General features: G+C 47.6%; 1 protein-coding gene and 1 long non-coding RNA gene across 5 annotated transcripts in view; one reads left to right on the forward strand and one right to left on the reverse strand.

Annotated features, from left to right (window-relative positions):
* ERAP1 (endoplasmic reticulum aminopeptidase 1) overlaps positions 1 to 14,101 on the reverse strand; it is a 178,637-nt gene that overhangs the window by 114,173 nt on the left and 50,363 nt on the right. For 2 of the 4 annotated variants that reach the window (XM_089313057.1, XM_089313056.1), the window contains exon 2: positions 9,499 to 9,660. The exons of 1 other annotated variant lie outside the window; for it this stretch is intronic. In XM_089313057.1, coding sequence (XP_089169183.1) covers positions 9,499 to 9,628 — 130 coding nt within the window. In that variant the 5' untranslated portion in view covers positions 9,629 to 9,660. Of the gene's footprint in view, positions 1 to 9,498; positions 9,664 to 14,101 lie in introns of all 4 variants that reach the window. One more of the 4 variants, XM_089313055.1, reaches the window with a different exon arrangement.
* Positions 12,961 to 14,101, forward strand: part of LOC138845142 (uncharacterized) — a 31,749-nt gene continuing 30,608 nt past the window's right edge. The window contains exon 1 of the long non-coding RNA XR_011381935.2: positions 12,961 to 13,340. This is a non-coding gene — a long non-coding RNA (uncharacterized LOC138845142). The remainder of the gene's footprint in view (positions 13,341 to 14,101) is intronic.

Consider the following 14,101-nt stretch of genomic DNA (forward strand, 5'->3'; position numbering starts at 1 on the left):
GCTAGTTCACTTCCCAAATGCCCACAAAAGCTGGGTTAAGCCAGAAACCCAGAACTCAGTATGGTCTCTCATGTGGGTATCAGGGACACAAGTACTTGAGCTATATTACCTGCTACCTCTGAGGGTGCACATTAGCAGAAATCTGGATAGGAAGTGGAGGTGGGAGCGAAATCCAGGCACTCCAAAATGGGAGCTGGGTGTCCCAAGTGGTGACTTAACTGCTACGTCAAATACCCTTCCCTGGCAGTTGTGATTTGGACACAGAATGTGTTCCATTACACGATTAATACCCTACTGAGACAAAGTGCATCCCTGTAAATGAATTATCTACCCATCTGGCAGGGTTTCACACATCCAAATCGTAATTTAGGCCTGTGTTATTGGTGCTGGGGGTTTGGGTCTTAAATCTGGACTTACAGAGCAGTAATAGCCTTATATTCATTTGACAGATTTATTGAGCAATTACTGTGTGCTAAGCACATTGTATTGGTTACTGAGATTTGGCACTGAACAAAACAGACACAGCCCCTTCCCTTATGACGCAATAGCCTAATAATAATCTAGTCTAAGGAGGTCGAGGAAGGTTTCCCTGAGTGAGAGGCAGTTTATGGAAGACTTGCAGAAGGTTTAGCTAGAATTTGGGGAGGGGAAAGAGGAGGTGGAAGAGTTTATGGACATTTGGTGGTTGGTTATCACCTTACATGATTGTCTAACAAGTTTATCTCACAGCCCCAAGCACACCAGACTCAAATTCCCAGTCTGCTCTGCTAATCCAATGAGCAAATGTGCAGCTTTGACTCACAAGTGGGCCACACGGGTAAACAGCCTTTGTAGAAAGCTTATTTTTTAAAAGAAATTGTGTAAGCATAAGCCTCTAACTCTGGAGGAAGGCAGTCATTGCACACGTGTGGTAAAACGATGTCTGCCATATAGCAAATACTCCATACATCGCAGCCCTGGTTATCTTCTACATTCAAGCATAAGAGACACAGTCTGATTTGGATGGAGTAGAGACCAAGGTTTACAGACACAAGTGGTCTTCAGAAAGTTCACGGAAATGCAGATCATGAAACAGCTGTGCATTAATCTCAAAAAACAAATTTTGGACCAAAATAAACTTATCGTTGAAGGCTGTTTTCCATGACCCTGTTGGAGTACTCTTGTATTGCATAAAGATATAAAGGTAACAGAGGAACTAAAATAAAAGCATTAAGAATCTGGCATCAGATGGGGAAATGGAGGAGAGTAGAAATGAACTACCCCTTCTTCCTTCAAAGCAGAGTCAGTGGGGCCTATTTTTTTTATATTTTATTTTACAGGTAGAGTTATAGACAGTGAGAGAGAGAGAGAGAGACAAAGATAAAGGTCTTCCCTCCGTTGGTTCACTCCCCAAATGGCCGCCACGGCCGGCGCTGCGCCGATCCGAAGCCAGGAGCCAGGTGCCTCTTCCTGGTCTCCCATGCAGGTGCAGGGGCCCAAGGACTTGGGCCATCCTCCACTGCCTTCCCGGGCCACAGCAGAGAGCTGGACTGGAAGAGGAGCAACTGGGACCAGAACCTGGTGCCCATATGTGATGCCGGTGCCACAGGCGAAGGATTAACCAAGTGAGCCATGGCGCCGGCCCCCAGTGGGACCTATTTTAATGTGCAATAACTCAAAATATTTAGAATTATAGCAATAACTATCAGAAAACAAGACAAAAACCCAGAAAGGCATACAAATGATTGCTTTTAAGAAGTGTGACTCAAAGTAGGGAGGGCAGGGAGAGATTCTGCCGCTGTCACTGGTAACTTTCCTATTTGATTTGCCCACCAGTACATGTAGTACTGTGATTGGTTGGTGGCGGGTACATCCACACATGCAGTCAGCTGTACGTAAGCTCAGGATGCTTTGGGCAAGAGCTCTCGGCCTCCCTGGCAGCACCTGGCGCAGCACTTTGCCAATAATGATACACATGGCGAAGTTTGCTTAGTGAATCATGTCACCATTCTCATTTGTATTTAAGTAAGGGTTATTTGGCACAGTTACCTTCCAGAGCAGTAAGACTGCCTCATTATTAACACAGTAGTTGAGCTGAATGCTATTTAATTTATGCCACAGACACATGTGTCTCTGTGTTTTTCCTGAGATTGCAAACAGGAACTTCCTCATCCCCTAAAAGGAACGTCCCATGTTCTAAGCATGCCAAAGAGACTGACTGGTGCATTGGAAATGACATATTGCTCAATATGGAGAAGATGGCAGTGGTTACTTTGCTACCTTCTTGTGTGCACCAGGTTGATACAAACTACACAGAAACATTCCATCAGAGGACACCAAGAAGTCCTATTTTAGCTAAGGTAAAAAGTTTTCAAGTTATTTTTTCATAAGAAAATTGTAAAGCAAAATGGTAAGAGTCCACTGATTACCCAAGAGACATCTAATCCCTTGGAGGGGTATAAAAACATGCTCTCCTATCATCTGCACCACAGCTGATGGTTAAAGGCAGACCTCTGGAACATGCAAGTTCAACAGTAATGTCCTTAGAATATTGGAAACACTTGATAGGTTCAACAAGGGAACAATACCATTTTTCCTTCTCAATGACTCATATTTGTATAAATTAAAACCAGAATTATTTCATCAGAGGTCCAATTTATAGAAATATGTATGTCTGGGGCCGGTGCTGTGGCATAATGGGTAAAACTGCCACCTGCAGCACTGGCATCCCATATGGATGCTGGTTCAAATCCCAGCTGCTCCACTTCTGATAGAGCTCCCTGCTAGTGTGCCTGAGAGTGTCCTTGGGCCTCTGCATCCACAGGGGAGACCCAGATGAAGCTCTTGGATCTGGCCTGGCCCAGTCGTGGCCATTGTGGCTATTTGGGGAGTGAAACAGATGATGGAAGATTCCTTTCTGTCTCTGTCTCTCTCTGTCTCTCTCTTTCTGCTGATACCTCTCCTTCTCTGTAACTCTTTCAAAAAATAAATAAATCTTTCAAAAAATGTAACAAAAGAAAGATGTATGTTAAATGGTGTCTTATTGATAGCTATCTGCAAATGTAAGCTATTAATTTGAAAATCATTTGGGAACTGAGCAGAGAGCTGCAAACACTAAGGATTAAAACATATTACATATTTTAGGCCGGCGCCGCGGCTCACTAGGCTAATCCTCCGCCTAGCGGCACCGGCACACCAGGTTCTAGTCCTGGTCGGGGCGCCAGATTCTGTCCCGGTTGCCCCTCTTCCAGGCCAGCCCTCTGCTGTGGCCAGGGAGTACAGTGGAGGATGGCCCAGGTGCTTGGGCCCTGCACCCCATGGGAGACCAGGAAAAGCACCTGGCTCCTGGCTCCTGCCATCAGATCAGCGCGGTGCGCCGGCCGCAGCGCGCCGGCCGTGGCGGCCATTGGAGGGTGAACCAACAGCAAAGGAAGACCTTTCTCTCTGTCTCTCTCTCTCACTGTCCACTCTGCCTGTCAAAAAAATATATATATATATGTATATATATTACATATTTTAGTTCTTCGCCTTCTGTGTGTTATTTATTTATTTATTTATTTATTTGAAAGAATGAGTTATAGAGAGAGGCAGAGACAGTGAGAGAGGTCTTCCATCCACTGTTTCACTCCCCAGATGGCCACAATGGCTGGAACTGAACCAATCTGAAGCCAGGGGCCAGGAGCTTCTTCTGGGTCTCCCACGTGAGTGCAGGGGCCCAACGACTTTGGCCAACTTCCACTGCTTTTCCAAGTGCATTAGTAGGGAGCTGGATTGGAAGTGGAGCAGCCAGGACTTGAACCAGTGCCCAAATGGGATGTCAATGCTGTAGGCCCTGGCTTTCACCCACTGCACCAGCTCCCTGTGTGCCTTCTGTTTGGAACTATTTTTATGGTCTTTTAGCCAAAAATTTACTAGCACAACTGAAACGGTGGGATACGGTCTCTGACAAAATCCTGGGTTCTTTATCCTCAAACTGAATTGTGTGGCTTCTCCTGTCTTCCTACGTCGTCTTCTAAACAAGTGAAAAGTGGAGGGGCCGGCGCCGTGGCTCACTTGGTTAATCCTCTGTCTGCGGCACCAGAATCCCATATGGGCGCTGAGTTCTATCCCGGTTGCTCCTCTTCCAGTCCAGCTCTCTGCTGTGGCCTGGGAAGGCAGTGGAGGATGGCCCAGGTCCTTGGGCCCTGCACCCACATGGGAGACCAGGAGGAAGCGCCTGGCTCCTGGCTTTGGATCGGCGCAGCACCAGCTGTAGTGGCCATTTGGGGAGTGAACCAACGGACGGAAGACCTTTCTCTCTGTCTCTCTCTCTCTCACTGTCTATAACTCTGTCAAATTAAAAAAAAAAAAGTGAAAAGTGGAAAAGGTGTCTGAATACTCCTACAGACACAAGGAAATCACTCAAAATCTTCACCTTGTAGCAAATTATCTATTTTTAAAATGTGATTAAAGTACCCAACCTTGATGGATTTGGAGGGAGGTCCACCTCCTCCATTTCTGAAGACCCCACTGATACAACGAAATCTGATGGCAAAAGTCGGAGTTCCAGGAAATACTTGCATGGGTATTTATCCAACAGCTCCTCTGGTGGGAAAAAAGGCTCCTTCTTTGTAGAATTTGCTGATTTCTCTGGTGTTAAAACTCCCTGGCCGGCGCCGCGGTTCACTAGGCTAATCCTCCGCCTAGCGGCGCCGGCACACCGGGTTCTAGTCCCGGTCGGGGCGCCGGATTCTGTCCCGGTTGCCCCTCTTCCAGGCCAGCTCTCTGCTGTGGCCAGGGAGTGCAGTGGAGGATGGCCCAAGTGCTTGGGCCCTGCACCCCATGGGAGACCAGGAGAAGCACCTGGCTCCTGCCATCGGATCAGTGCGGTGCGCCGGCCCTGGCAGCCATTGGAGGGTGGACCAACGGCACAGGAAGACCTTTCTCTCTCTCTCTCTCTCTCACTGTCCACTCTACCTGTCAAATAATAATAATAAAAAAAATAAAAAAAAAAAAAACTCCCTGTGACCAACTTCAGGCTCCCAACTGGAAGTCACTGACCCAAGCATTAGGAAGAGATGCGTACAATCTGCACTCCCCTGGCATGGAAGCCGTCCCCACTCTGTGACCCCGCAGTGGAAAGCAATGTTACTTCTTTTTTATTTTTAACACTTTTATTTAATGAATACAAATTTCATAGGTATAGTTTAAGGAATATAGCGGTTCTTCCCCCCACCCTCCCATCCCACTCCTGTTCCACCTTCTACTCCCTCTCCCATCCCATTCTTCATTAAGATTCATTTTTAATTAACTTTATATACTGAAGAGCAACGCTATACTAAGTAAATATTTCAACAGTCTGCACCCACACATACACACATGTATAAAGTACTGTTTGAAGACAAGTTTTACCGTTAATTTTCATAGTACAACTCATTAAGGACAGAGGTCCTACATGGGGAGTTAGTGCATAGTGACTCCTGTTGTTGATTTACCAATTAACACTCTTATTTATGACACATCAGTGATCACCTGAGGCTCTTGCCATGAGCTGCCAATGCTATGGAAGCCTTTTAATGACCACAGACTCTGTCAGTGTTTAGACAGTGCCATAAGCTAAGTGGAAATTCTCTCCTCCCTTCAGAGAAAAGTATATCCTTCTTTGATGGTTCCTTCTTTCCACTGGGGTCTCACTCACAGGGATCCTTCATGTAGGATATTTATTTATTTATTTATTTATTTTTATTTTTTGACAGGCAGAGTGGACAGTGAGAGAGAGAGACAGAGAGAAAGGTCTTCCTTTGCCGTTGGTTCACCCTCCAATGGCCGCCACAGCCGGCGCGCTGTGGCTGGCGCACCACGCTGATCCGATGGCAGGAGCCAGGAGCCAGGTGCTTTTCCTGGTCTCCCATGGGGTGCAGGGCCCAAGCACTTGGGCCATCCTCCACTGCACTCCCTGGCCACAGCAGAGAGCTGGCCTGGAAGAGGGGCAACCAGGACAGAATCCGGCGCCCCGACCGGGACTAGAACCCGGTGTGCCGGCGCCGCTAGGCGGAGGATTAGCCTTGTGAGCCACGGCGCCGGCCCATGTAGGATATTTTTTGCCACAGTGTCTTGGCTTTCCATGCCTGAAATGCTCTCATGGGCTTTTCAGCCACATCCAAGGGCTGATTCTGAGGTCAGAGTGTTACTTAAAGCAATTGTCATTCTATGAGTCTGCTGTAAATGAGTGTTCAAGTGAACATATAGATAGGATTAAGTGTTAGCATCAAGTGCCTGGTAATAATAATAGACATAATTAAAAAGGAAGGAATGTCCAATGTGGGAAGCAATGTTACTTCTGAGGCTGGTGATTGAAGGTGGAGACAAAAGTCAATGCAGATTCAAGGGCAGGAAGTAGAGACCTCGATACTGAGAGTGTGTGGGATGGCTTCTACATCAGAGCAGCCGTCTGGAAAACACGGTGTACTTTACCCTTCAGTAAAGCACCACTTCCTCAGCTTAGCCTTAGGCTCCGTTTGTGGGGGGATTTTGACCAAGGCCACACACGTGTCTCTTTCTCTCTTTTTAAAAGATGTATTTGGGGCCAGCACTATGGTATAGTAGGTCAAACATCTGTTTGTGGTTCCGGCAGCCCATATGGGCACCAGTTCTAGTCCTGGCTGCTTCACTTCCCATCCAGCTCTCTGCTTATGGCCCGAGAAAGTGGTAGAAGATGGCCCAAGTGCTTGGGCCCCTGACCCAAAAGAAGCTCCTGGCTCCTGGCTTCAGATCTGCCCAGCTCAGGCTGTTGTGACCATTTGGAGAGGGAACCAGTGGGTGGAAGACCTTTCTCTCTGTCTCTTTCTTCTTGCCTGTAATTTTATCTCTCAAATAAATTAATGAAATCTTCTCCCCTATAAATGTATTCATTTATTTGAAAAGCAGTGTGTGTGTGTGTGTGTGTGAGAGAGAGAGAGAGAGAGAGAGGGAGGGAGGGAGGGAGAGAGAGAAAGAAAAGAAAGAAAGAAAAGAAAAGAAAGAAAGAAAGAGAAAAGATATATTTTGACCTCTAGTTCACTCCCCAAATGGCCGTATCAACCAGGTCTTGGCCAGGCCAAAGCCAGGACCTCCATCCGAGTCTCCCACATTAACATCAGGGGCTCAAGCACTTGAAACATCTTCTGCTGCTTTCCCAGGTGCACTAGCAGGGAGCTGGATCAGAAGTGGAGCAGCCAGGACTTAAACAGGGCTCTGATACGAGATGCTGCTGTCACAGTCAGTGCCACAACACCACCCCACCTCGTTTAATTCTCTCAACAACCACGTGAGGTCTGTACTAGGATTTTTTTACTTTATTTCAAACTTGGAGGGAAGCACTTCTTTCCCAAGCCCATATAGCCATTAAGGAATGGAGCTGCGACATACAGAGAGGCAGTTCTATTTAAAATCCTTACCTGGCATGGACATTTGGCCTAGCAGTTAAGATACAGCTTGAGATGCTTGCATCCTGCATCCTAACACCTGGATTTGAAGCCCAGCTCTGCTCCTGGTCCCAGCTTCCTGCTAATATGTACCCTGGGAGGCAGCAGGTGATGGCTCGGGTGTTGGGTCTCTGCCACCCACCTGGACCAAGTTGCCAGCTCCCAGTTTCCCTCTCCCACCTCCCCTGTCATTGTGGACATTTGGGGAGAGTATCAGCATGTGGGGGATAGTGTTTCCGGGTGCTCGAACAGAAAGACAAGACACTGAGACTTTTAGCAGGAAGCAGCTATATTCATGCCATCATGAGGCCCAGTCGGATTCACATCCTAAAGACTGAGCCCAGAGCAAAGTGGGAATTGCCTCCTCATGTACTATCTTGGTTTCCTTGTCTCCCTTATATGGTTACATGCACTGTGATTGGGTACTTTAAGGCTATAGGGTCACTGTAAGTTTGCTATAAAGTTGCACATGCATGCATAGTTACTGGTTAGGGTACAATGCCCTTTTGTTGTCCTGGGAGGGCCCTTAACTTTCCCTTTTGAAAGTCCTTGCCGCAATAGGAGCTCTGTCTCTGTGTCTCTGCCTCTCTAATAATAATAATAAACCCTAAGTCCCTAACCTAGACTAGCATTCTCACATTTTAGTGTATATCCAAATCAGTTGGAGGGCCTGTTAAAATACAGATTCCTAGGCCCCACTGCAGAGTTTCTGATTAATTCAGTGTGGAATGAGCTGAGAATTTGCATCTCAGGTGCCGGGGATGCTGGGAGGTGGGGAGCCCCACACTTTGAGAACCACTGCCCTAGGCTACAGAACAGCATAGTTATTCAATCAAGTCGGTTTAGTGATGGAACCAGGTGAGTTCAGATCCCCAGACCTCAACTTCATATATCAGATACCCCAGTTGACCTGTGTTTCTGATTGTCACAGGTCTGGGTTGTGAATTTGAGAAATGCAATGCACAACCCAGACCTATGATAATGTATCTAAAAGGTATATTTTTGCATTTTGGATCGTGTGATTTGCCATAGGATATATAAGGATACTTCAGAAAGTATGGAGAAATTAAATTAAAAGATAAGCTTATTTTGCTACAAAAGAAATATTGAAAGCCATGCTGTTTTTTCATAATAGGCATTTTCCACGAGTTTTTTTGAAGACTTCTCATGTGCATGGATTTTATACTTTTTGCATTAAAATAAACTTTCCTTTGAAGTCTATTTTCCACAACCTGTTTGAAGAGGGTCAGCTCTACAAATGATTTTCTGCAGTTACAGTTATTACCACTAGATGACGCTCCTGCTGCTCTTGCTTTCTTTCTCAAGAGAATTCATTGCTGGGCCACCAGATGACATTGATGGGAATTAAAATTTGTAAATAGGGCTACTAAAAGTTGCTTTGTTCTGAGGATGGGGCGACCAGTCTTATGTTGTAAATTCCAGTAAAACTAAGAAAGATGAGTGTTAATGTGCACACAAGTGGCCTGGGGCTGTAATCTGTGACTTGTCTATCTGATCACTGCTCACCATCACCCTACATACTGTACTACCCGTGTTGGCTTCAGGAAGGTATGAAGACAGGTACATATGAGAGGACACCAGAGGAGAAAGAACCGCTGCTTCCTCATAGGTAAAAGGTGCTCATTGAACTTGAACCTACTCTCAAAAGCACAGTCATGAGCCTACCCCATTTATTTAGTTCACGGATTAATTGGAGGACAGCATGTGGGTCTGGAATTTCTATAGGGTGGAAGGTCCTGCCCCACACGTCAGAACTGAAGGAGAGGGGGAGGGTTGGTTGGGGAAGGTGGAGTGTCAGCGCAGTGAACACAATCCAGCCGTCTGCCCACCAACGCGTGGAGCTGCTGTAAGTGAGCAGGCGTCTCACCACAGTGGCTGGGGGCCCAAGTGAGAGACCCTTGAGACTTTTTACAGAGGCTTAGGGAATCCCCTAGGTGGCACAGGGACAAGGGGAGGCCACTTTGTCCCATAGTACCAGCATGCCGTGCAATGGGACCAAGCCTCCAACTAAACACCAACAAAACATAGAAGCACCTTCAAAGCATCAAAGACTCACCAGACAGTGAAAGACATCTGAGCTGAGGTTCTAGAGAGGACAGAAGCCCAGAGGTGGCGCCAGGGATGACGGGATGTCCCTGGGGTGTGTGCAGAAAAGCAAGCTGAGCGGCTGAAGAAGCTCCTGACATCTTCCAGGGCCCAGAGGGTACAAGCCCAGCACCTGCTGGGAGTGAGAAGAGTGGCCATTGGCATCAGGAGTGGCCAGGCCTCGGGGCCCTCCAGTGGACCATAAACAACTTTGTGTCATGTCAGCATCGTGAGACTCATGGGCCAAGTCCAACACAAGCCAACTCCATGATCCCATCTGGACCTGGGCAAACAGGAGCACCAGCCAAACCACCAAAGTGGCCACACACCCCATGTCCTGCGAGTGATCACGGCTTCTTTAGCAGTTGCAATCTTAGCCTTGGTCTCATCTCCCCTCCTATTAAGCTTCCCAACCACAGAATCATCCCACTTCCCAGGAACCTCTAAAATGAAACAAAATTCAGCGTCATTAACCATCCCCCAGTCACCTCCCACGTCCTTAGGTCCCCACAGTGCATGTTCTGCAATGCTGCAGTGAGAAACAAGGCTGACCTGTCCAGCTCATCAGCCACCTTTTTACCTAGGTGGCAGGTGGATACTCCTTTCTTTGTGCATGCTGAGCTGTGTGCTGGGTGCAGTAAGGTTACTTGGAAGCAGTTTGATCTTTGGGGACCTTACATTTGCGATTTGTCAGGCAGGACTGGAGCAGAACTCTGTCTACAGCTACTCTCCACTACTAAAGCCCGACCGACCTCCAAGGTGCCCTACCCATTGGCCGGTTCATCCTGTTCCAGTCGGGCTGGACGGCAGACTCCATTTCTGTCTCTCCATGAGTGCCGTGCTTTGCTGTAGATATCCTTCTCAGGGATTCAGTCTCTGGTTCTGGTATTTTCTGCACATGTGTGTGTGATCCCTGATCTGCTGCACACTCATGGAGACCCCTCAGCAGGTTTCCAAAGCCTGCCTCTCTCCATCTCACTCACCCTCCCCCCTCTCCCTCTCCTCCCATTCCCCTTTGGTATGCTTCTTATGGATTCTAATTGCCTTGCTCTTCCGCACTCTCAATTCCATCTCCTGCACTCAGAGGATCTACTGGGCTCTGCTTCAGTTCCCCCTCCTGGCAAAGCAGCCTGATTTCAAGGCAGGAAGCTGGGGAAATGGCAGAGTGTGCCTTAGCTACTTCTGCCTCTTCAGAAATCTCTGTATCTTGGTTGTCTGAAATTCATTGTTTTGCAAACTGTACTGTGTCCATTTTTTTTTTCTGGTTGTCCAAAGTAAGAAGATAAATCAGAGTCACTATTTAATTCTTATAGTTTTTTTTTTTTTTTTAGCTAATCTTTAAGTAGTGGAAGTCAAAACAATATTGATTTGGTTTAATCAGTTAATTTTTATCAGCTGCTTGGAAGCATAAACGTTTGCTTTCATAACAAAGCATTTAACAAGTTCTGAATCAGTCTGGTTTATTTTGCCAACATTTTCCTTGTTTAAAAAGCACCATCGGAGGCTGGTGATGTGGTACTACAGGTTAAGCCCCTGCTTACGATGCTGGCTGGCACCCTATTCAAGTGCTGATTTGGATCCTGGCTGCTCCTCTTCCAATCCAGCTTCCTGACAATAATAAGCCTGGGAAGGCACCAGAAACTGGACTAAGTATTTGGGCCCCTGCCACCCCTGTGGGAGGCCAGCATGGAGCTCCTGGCTCCTGGCTTTGATCTGGCCCAGCACTGGCCATGGTGGTCATTTAGGGAGTGAATGGAAGATCACTCTCTCTCTCTCTCGCTCTCTCTCTCTTTCTCTCTGCCACTCTGCCTTTCAAATAAATAAGCAGGTAAAAAAGTAAATAAATATTTTTTAATCTTTTTTAAAATGTACCATCAGTCATCTTGATAATTCATAAATGGGAAATTATAGAGATACCAGAAATTTTCATTTGGCTGCTAAATAAAAATTTTAAACATACTATAGTAAAATTGTCTGATATCAAGGTTAATATTCTGTTCTACTTTAATGATGTAAGATTCTTTTTTTTAAAGATTTATTTATTTATTTGAAAGTCAGAGTTACACAGAGAGAGAAGGAGAGGCAGGGAGAGAGAGAGGTCTTCCATCCGCTGGTTCACTCCCCAGTTGGCCGCAACAGCCAGAGCTGCACTGATCTGAAGCCAGGAGCTTCTTCCAGGTCTCCCACGTGGGTGCAGGGGCCCAAGATCTTGGGCCGCCTTCTACTGCTTTCCCAGGCCATAGCAGAGAGCTGGATCTGAAGTGGAGGAGCTGAGACTTGAACAGGTGCCCATATGAATGCCAGCACTGCAGGCGGTGGCGTTATCCCTATACCACAGCACCAGCCCCAATGATGTAAGATTTGTTTAAAGATTTATTTAATGAGCTGATGCTGTGGCATAGTAGGCAAGCCTCCACCTATGGTGCTGGCATCCCATATAGGCACGGGTTCACGTCCCAGCTGCTCCTCCCTTCTGAGCCAGCTCTCTTCTACGGCCTGGGAAAGCAGTAGAAGATGGTCCAAGTCCTTGGGCCCCTGCACCTGCATGGGAGACCTGGAAGAAGCTCCTGGCTTCAGATCAGTCCAACTTCAGCTGTTGCAGCCATTTGGGGAGTGAACCAACAGATGGAAGTTCTCTTTTTCTCTCTCCCTCTTTGTTACTCTGCCTCTCAAATAAATAAAAATCTTTTTAAAAAGATTTATTTATGTATTTATTTATTTGAAAGGCAGAGTGACAGAGATCTTCCACCTGCTGGTTCACTCCCCAGATGATCAAAACAGCCGGGGCACCAACAGGCTGAAGCCAGGAGCCAGAACTCCATCTATTGGGTCTCCCAGGTGGGTGGCAGGGACTTGAACCGTTGTTGACGGCTTCCCAGGTGCAACAGAGCTGAATCAGAAGCAGAGCAGCCGGGACTGGAAGCAGCACTGTGATGTGCAGGTATCCAAGCGGTGGCTTAACCTGCTGAACAACTCCTGCCTCCAGTACAAGATGTTTACTGCTGCATTCTTCTGTTTTCATTTCTAGGAAATGCTCAAGATGTCAGCTTTTGAAAAATCCTCTCCCTGTCATTTGCTGATTTAAAATCCTGGGCTTGGGCTGCTTTAACACTCTGCTGAAATTGCATGAGTTTGAAAGCAGCTACAGAGAGTATTTACCAGGTGGCAGCTCACCCTGCTGCTCATCCTTTGCGTAAGGCCCTGGATCTTTGCATTAACAGAAACTGTCAACTCCTGTTTAAATTTAAAAAAAAATATTTAAACCATATGAATATGCATGGCTTTCACATTTTTTCTGCACCAAAATAAACTTGATCTTTTAATTTCAGTTTCCATGAACGCTTTGAAGTACTATGGACTCTGCGTCGATTTTATCTGAGAAAGAACAGTGGCATATTCCATAATCCTGTGAAGCACGTTTAACCGCTTGTTAGGAGATCTTCAGAAAAGAAATAGAAGGCAGAGCGAAGGAAGCCGTTTCTGAAACAGAGCTGGCTGGGCGTGGAGAGTGACAGCACCCACGGAGCACTGACAGAGACCAGGCTGTGCCTACGTGCAGGGGAGGAAATCCAACAGCCATTAGCAAGGAGGGGCGGAGCCCCAGCAGCGTCTCGCTGGCCAGGAGGCCATTCATCATCTCTGCGATCGATCGGAAACCTCCCCATCTGCAGCACAGGCTGCCTGAGGGAGTCACGTTGAAGGCGCCCGAGGGCCTCCGGTGATGGGTCCGCCATGCCGGGCTCCAGCGGCTCCTCGCTCGGCCGGCAGCGCACTGGGAGCAAGGAGCTTCCGGCAGCTTGAGGAGCACTGAAGGTAACAGTGAAAGGCAAAGAAAGTTTGGAAATCGTGGAGGAGCCGGGGTAAATGTTGCACAGCGCCCACAGGAATTCAGAGAGATGTGGCCACCTGGGGTCATTTATCACACAGCGATTGCCTTTGGTGCAGCTGTCAGGCTGCAGTTTAGGATGACCACATCCTCTGTCTGTGTAGCTGGGCGCCTGTCCTGGCTACTCCACTGCCAATCCGGCTGCCTGCCCCTGTGCATCCTGGGAGGTAGCCGTGATGGCTCCAGCACTTGAGTCCCCGCCACTCATGTTGGGAGACCTGGATGGCGTTTCCGGTTCCTGGCTTTGGCCTGGCTGTTGCAGGCATTTGAGTAGTAAACCCAAGGATGGGGCCGACGCCGCGGCTCACTAGGCTAATCCTCCGCCTTGCGGCGCCGGCACACCGGGTTCTAGTCCCAGTCAGGGCGCCGGATTCTGTCCCGGTTGCCCCTCTTCCAGGCCAGCTCTCTGCTGTGGCCCAGGAGGGCAGTGTTGGATGGCCCAAGTACTTGGGCCCTACACCCCATGGGAGACCAGGAGAAGCACCTGGCTCCTGCCTTCGGATCAGCGCGGTGCGCCGGCCACAGCGCACTGGCCGCAGCGGCCATTGCAGGGTGAACCAACGGCAAAGGAAGACCTTTCTCTCTGTCTCTCTCACTGTCCACTCTGCCTGTCAAAAAATAAAAATAAATAAATAAATAAACCAAAGGATGGAAAACTTCTCTCTTTCTCTCTGTCTTGGTCTCTATC

Source organism: Oryctolagus cuniculus, chromosome 14, assembly GCF_051225735.1.
Source record: "Oryctolagus cuniculus isolate XC-2025 breed Fujian yellow rabbit chromosome 14, ASM5122573v1, whole genome shotgun sequence".
Classification (NCBI taxonomy): Eukaryota; Metazoa; Chordata; class Mammalia; order Lagomorpha; family Leporidae; genus Oryctolagus; species Oryctolagus cuniculus.